Source organism: Solea senegalensis, linkage group LG1 (genome assembly GCF_019176455.1).
Source record: "Solea senegalensis isolate Sse05_10M linkage group LG1, IFAPA_SoseM_1, whole genome shotgun sequence".
Taxonomy (NCBI): domain Eukaryota; kingdom Metazoa; phylum Chordata; class Actinopteri; order Pleuronectiformes; family Soleidae; genus Solea; species Solea senegalensis.
In genome coordinates this window covers 25335578-25341516 of record NC_058021.1, presented here as the reverse complement: position 1 = coordinate 25341516, position 5939 = coordinate 25335578, and the positions used below count along the sequence as shown (strand labels likewise).

Below are 5939 nucleotides of genomic sequence, written 5' to 3'. Positions count from 1 at the left end.
CAGGAATGATCAGGGAGCTGGGGAACGAGGATGGTGAGGGAGTGCAGGCATGCGTAAGGCAGCTGATAAAGAGGAGAGTGGTCACAGCAGTGGAAGCAGCAGGAGGCTGACGGCTGCTGGACTGTTGATGTAAATCAGCTGTGTGTGTGTGTGTGTGTGCGCTGAGAACTCCTCTGCAGATACCACGGCCTGTCGATCAAAGATAGTTTTCTGGTTGTTTATGGATTTCAATTCCTGTGGTAAATCAATCCAACATACTGGGGGACCTTTTAAAACCCGGTTGTTACTTCCTGTTGTGTTTACAGACGTGCAGAACCAACACAGTCTAGTATTAAGCACAGAAACAACTTATTAAGACCCACATTAAGTAAAATAAACAGCATTTTATTACATTCCCTATTTAACTCCATTACATTCTTTTGATACTCTGAGATGAAGTTTCACTGCAGCTCAGCACTGTACAGGTACATGACGAGAAAGTTAGAAAACATTCGGCCGTCGTGGTAGGCAGACATTTAAAGCAAGTTCCTTTTGGTCGTGATCATAACATTAAAATAGTGCAAAACCAGCAGTGCAAACGTTCACAGGAACATGTCCCAGTCTGAGGTAGATAGTGGTCGTTGTATAGCAGTAGATTGTCGCGTAAACATGGCAGCAGCAGCTTTTTTACAGATTGACAAGAATCTAAATCTGAGCATATTTCTGTGGTAAACCTGCCAGATTCTCAAATGCAACAAGAAAAAAACTTAAGTTAACACCAAAATGAAAAGGGACAGAATCAATGCAAGCAGTCTAGACAGAGGAAAATTAAATTGTGTTTTTGCCCACCTCTATTCTGTTAAAATACTATAACGCTGCTGTTTTTAAACACAGATTTTCCAGATGTTCACATCCACAGTCCAGCCTGTCATTGTTAGTATTTCACATGATTGTACAACATTACATTCAGCGTTCACAGTAGATCAACAGATAAAAGGTCATAGTTTCATGCCAATAAGAGTCAGTGCAAATGACATTGGCAGTGCAAAGAGCTGAGAACTGAGGTAGATGTTTTGTTAAAGTTGGGTCTGAAAAACACCTGAGCTTTTAAAAAAAGATACATATATATATAAATCAGTGGTTTTCATCTTCTAAAAAACATGAATTCATCAACAGCACTGTCTGCAGTTTAGAGGCCTTCAGCTGGAGGAAATGAGTGAGACTCGGTTTAGTAAAAGTTGCAGCAGATAACACATTTTCGCTCTCTCTTATCTTGATAAAACTTCACCCCTGCATCACTGTGGTTTGGCATCCGTGTGACGGATTGTGTCTTTTGTGTGCGACAGTTTTTCAGTCAGTACTGAGGGTAGCGGTTTAAAGGAGGCCCGTTCTGCAGGGCGTACTGACTTGGCGGTTGATGTTGGTGTGCGTGAGAGTTCGGAGTGGTTGGTACCAGGACATCGAAAACACTCTTATTTGGAGGCACCGACTGCAACATATTGTCCAGGTCCATGATGAGGGGAGGGCCTTGGACTGAAACCCGTCCACTGGGGAGGATGGGCCAATATGTGTGACCTAAAAAGTGAGCAGGAGCGACTGGAGAGCTACCATAGTTATAAAGGGGAAGTCCACCGTGCAGTGGCATGATAGGGCCTCCATTGAACCGCATGCTGGGCGGGGCAACAGCATTGGGGGGAGCATATTTGGCGTAGGAGGTGGGGAGCTCCCATGGAGGTGCAGAACTCTCCCGTCTGGCTGATTTGTGCAGTGGTGGCCGATAATCCTCATACCCATCAGACCCTGCTTCGCCATCTGGGGGAACACGCTTCCCAGACAGGGTCACCCCCTTCCATTCTTCATCAGAGGAAGAGGAGGAGGAGGAGGTGGAAGCCGGGCTGGCAGAGCTGGCAGAGGCACTACGGGCAGAGGATGTGTAGCGTGGTCGCAGAGGAGGAGAGGGCCGAGAATGCTCCATCTCACCCCAGCACTCCCTGGAAGTCACGTCCACATCCCCAGAAGCACTCGTCGGCCGGAGGCTGTGTAGCAGGGAATCGATAGCGAAGGATGAGTCCAGCTTAGGTCGGAACAAGTCCTCCTGTGGCAGGGAAGGGTTTCCAGTGCGCATGGGGAGGAGGGAGGTCACAGGTTCAGAGGTCGGCTCAGATTCTGGCTTGTGTCCTTGTAAGATGTAGGGAGCCAGGTCCTGGGCAAAGATAGTCTCATCCTGGCGCGACACCGCTGTGTTCTGCCTCTTGAGGAGTTCCAGGGGAACACGGCTCAGCTCCACTGACCAGAAATTGCCTTTGCCTTGAGGCTTACCTGGGTCCTTCAGCACCTACAGGTCGCAGGAGAATCAGAGTTCAAACACGGCTTCTTATGACAAATTCAAGAAATTTCGGTGTCGATTTTCAAGCCCCTTTTTAAGCCATTACAGATTCTACAAATACAGTACATACTCAAAATGATTCTTTGACATTGTGAAGTCACAATTAAACTGTATTTTGTAAGAGCAGAAGGATAAAAGAACATTCAAGATAAACAGAGGCAAGGACGGCCCCTTATTTTTTTATGTCCTTCTAACAAGTAAACTACTCAGTCATCAGGGAGCTATTTATTGTGAAAGACGGTCTGTATTTTAAGCATTTTCAAGCACCAGAACGAACCCCGATGAATGGTTTCTCCACAGTGGCTGCTTACTAAGAAACCGTTCAATATTCACCAATCAATATTCCCCACTCAAGGCCACTAATCTGAAGCACACCTGAAGGCTTTTTCTTTCTTGTTAGTTATTTGTACAGTTACATCATACAAACCTTCACAAAGCAGTCGTATGACGAGAGGTTGTGTCGCACTGAATCCCGCCAGCCCTTGTAGTTTCCTTTGAAAAATGGGAAGAGGGTACTGATCTCCTTCAGGATCTGAAAATGAAAAGAGCATCAGTGAGGCTGCCTGGACGAACATGAACACAGATAACGTATGTACACTAACATTAACTTCCTTCATTGTGTAATCATTTGGAGTATGAACAGATCTTATGCCAAGAGGTGGAGCCCAAAACATCCTGCTGTACACTTTAGTAGACTGATTTTAGTAATTAAAAATAAAGTGGTGTGGATTACAGCAGTTCTTAAATGGGCAGATCAACATGATAAAGACTCTGTTAGAGCAACTCAAACATGATTTAGTATCTTATCACTTTCCTTTAACAGATCAGTGTCTGGTTTCACTGTAGTCCAACCTTATCAAAGCCAACCAAGAATGGCAGGAATGGGAGTCACTCAAGTGTCACCCAGAGGTGGCTGGTTTGTGTCACTTCGTAAACTGAAAAAGTTGCCATCTGGCCATGCATTGTCCATGCAGTTAACACAAGAAAAGTGTGTGGAAGTAATTTCCTGATGAAATTCTTGAGCATGAGAGTGTTTCTCATTAATAAATACTTCAGAAGTGGCAGGCGTCAGGATGAAAGTAGACATCTATGCAGCATTGTGAGTAAAACACACATTAATACTCAGTTTTACTGACAAACTTATTTTCCCAATTACCTCAGACAATGTCAGTTTCTTCTCCGGCGACCTTTGGATGACCATAGCAATCATGGCAAGATACGAGTATGGTGGTTTTGGATACCGCTGATAGTTCTTCTTCTTCCCCTCGTTGCTCTTACTCTTCTTCTGTTCATTCACCCATGAATCCCGATTCATAGATTCGTGTTTGAAGTTGGCATCTTGTCTGTTTGGGAACGGTGCGCTCGGTGCCGCGGTTTTATCCATGAATGGCGTGGCGGTGCCAAGGTGTTCGGGGCGCGCTGTGTGCTTCTCCGAGCGCGGCTGCTGCGGCTGCTGAGGACCCATCTGAGCTGGAGAAAGTGACCAGTGATGGGCCGGAGAGTTCCACGTTACACCGGCGGAGAGAAAAGCCTTCTGCCCATGTCTGTGTAAGTCAAGTTGATGGTCGTGGTGTTCTCCAGTGTGGGACGGAGCGGGTGGTGCCAAGAGACTCTGCTCCGGCCAGTGCTTTGTCATGCTGATGAGCCCAGGGGGAAAATCGGCCAGTGTAGTTCGGACAGGGGCACGGAGAGAGGGGGGAGGGAGGCCAAAGAGCCGGTCCTTAACTTCTGGCAGACTGCTGTCTCCAGGCTGACTCTATTTGAAGAGCAAACAATTAACAGTTTCATGTAAATCCCGCTGCGTAATCGAGGAGAGAATGAGGCGTTATCTGAGAGCAGAATGAGTGATCGCCTGGGGGGTGGTGGCTGGAGGGGGGGGGGTTTGAGGGGAGAGTCGAGAGAAGAGACAGTAAACCTGTAAATAACCCTTTAGGTGATATCAACATACAACTTACAACACATTCTGAGGGTCCCAGTTTGCTTTGGAAACAGTGCCAAGATTTACGCACAAACGCACAAAGTGCTTTAACACACAATGGCACTTTGTGGTAAATTAATAAATGTAGAATTAAACAAAGTATTTTTCCAAACAATATCATTGTACTCTCCCCATAAAAAGTGCCCTTCATAAATTGTAGGTCGGATTGATGATACTGAAAGCGTGGGTAAAACTCGAGGGGGGCGGGGTGGTGGGATACTTGAAAGAATTAATCTCGATTGAAGTTACATGCAATCAACAATTTTTGGCACGCAATATACACGAGGGGGGCTAATAAACAAAGTGAAAGAGGAGAATTTGTCAGCTGCAACACTAGAAGGTTAATGGACAGCATCAAATAAAAAGATTGACGTTGGAATTTCTTGCAGCTTGTGAAATCCACAGATTCCGAGTATCAGTATCATCTTATTTCAGAAGCAGATATCATTCGTGCCTTGACCCCCTCAACGAGACTTTTCTCCCCTGAGGACATCTCACATTGGAATTGGTCAGCGGATAAAGAATTCGGAGCCATGTAGCTCCGTGGAGCAGTGAGAGCGCGCAGTGGTCGGGAGTGCTGTGCGCACAGTTGGATTCCCTCTGGGGACTTTGCACGATTGCAATTCAGTGTCAAAGGACTAAGTTTCGGGAATGCATGTCTTTTGTTCAAGTTAACGCAGCGCTAATGTGCGGACCCTTGCTTCCCAGCAAGACAGTGAAAACAAGTTGGATTAGACACAAACCCATTGTGGAGCTGGCATGGAGACTGTCCCTTCCCCGAGAGGCTGTTTTGCATGTGACGAAATACGGGGCCTATTCAACACCATTTGTGCACTTTCTGGCGCTTACAAGCTGCAAAGTGCTGTATAAGGCAGGACATTCACACCTTAAAACAGGAGCAATCATGCCCCCACCCACACCAGCAACTGCTGGAACCAGCCTCAAAATATCTCCCAAACAAGAATTACGTTAAGTCAACACGAGAATCAACAACCACAAACGTTCTGCAAATGACACTGACCTCTTGTTATTATGGTTTATGCTTGTTCAGCTTGAAGTGCCACATCTGCTAAGATAAAGACACTTAATTATCTTGAATCAATTCGTTTGTGCAACTACATGAAAATGGATCTCCCCTGCGTTTTTCTTGGATACCAGACACTCTCCCGTCAGCTGGTGGATTTTGCTCATCAGGTGATTGCAACATTCAAAACGATTTGATTTCTATTATCTCACTTTTTTCCCCTCTCTTAAAACACTTACCACGTGAACGTGCGGCTTTGGCAAAAATGTGCAATCGTGCACAAAATGTTTGAGCGTGTTTTTCTGTGTCGGATGACTTTCCTAACATGGTGAGCAGCAAACCTCCTTCACCTGCTGGAAATTGCATGAATGAAGAGGAAGAGGCTCTCTACACAGTTTTGCACAGTAGTATAGTTTGTCCCCCTCTAGTGGTTTCACTAAAAGTCACCCAAATAGTAGCAGCTCAATAAATCATATTAAGATGACTTGTCCTCTCTAGAGTGTTTTCCACTCCTTGAGATAGAAACCAGACATGTAGAGACAAACCCCTGTCCCTTGTGCACAATGTCTCCA

At 45.6% G+C, this 5939-nt stretch overlaps 1 protein-coding gene across 2 annotated transcripts; it reads right to left on the bottom strand.

Annotated features, from left to right (window-relative positions):
* Positions 1 to 363: 363 nt before the first annotated feature.
* foxh1 (forkhead box H1) lies at positions 364 to 5722 on the bottom strand. Of its 2 annotated transcripts, XM_044040310.1 has the most exons (4): positions 5607 to 5722; positions 3522 to 4121; positions 2793 to 2897; positions 364 to 2314 (listed from the first exon to the last, which is right to left on the bottom strand). In XM_044040310.1, the coding sequence occupies exons 2-4, from the start codon at positions 3999 to 4001 to the stop codon at positions 1334 to 1336; spliced, it is 1566 nt and encodes a 521-aa protein (XP_043896245.1). In that variant the 5' UTR covers positions 4002 to 4121; positions 5607 to 5722; the 3' UTR covers positions 364 to 1333. The 2 variants fall into 2 exon arrangements, with proteins under 2 accessions (XP_043896245.1, XP_043896253.1); XM_044040318.1 differs by lacking the exon at positions 5607 to 5722 and having other exon boundaries at positions 3522 to 4203.
* Positions 5723 to 5939: the final 217 nt, after the last annotated feature.

Bases quoted from the DNA above. Each gene is read 5' to 3' on its own strand.
- foxh1 (XM_044040310.1), bottom strand. From the start codon at position 4,001: ATGACAAAGCACTGGCCGGAGCAGAGTCTCTTGGCACCACCCGCTCCG. The intron at 2,898-3,521 runs GTAATTGGGAAA...TTTCATTTTCAG, and splicing joins AGAAACTGACATTGTCTGAG to ATCCTGAAGGAGATCAGTAC. The intron at 2,315-2,792 runs GTTTGTATGATG...TGCGACCTGTAG, and splicing joins CATACGACTGCTTTGTGAAG to GTGCTGAAGGACCCAGGTAA.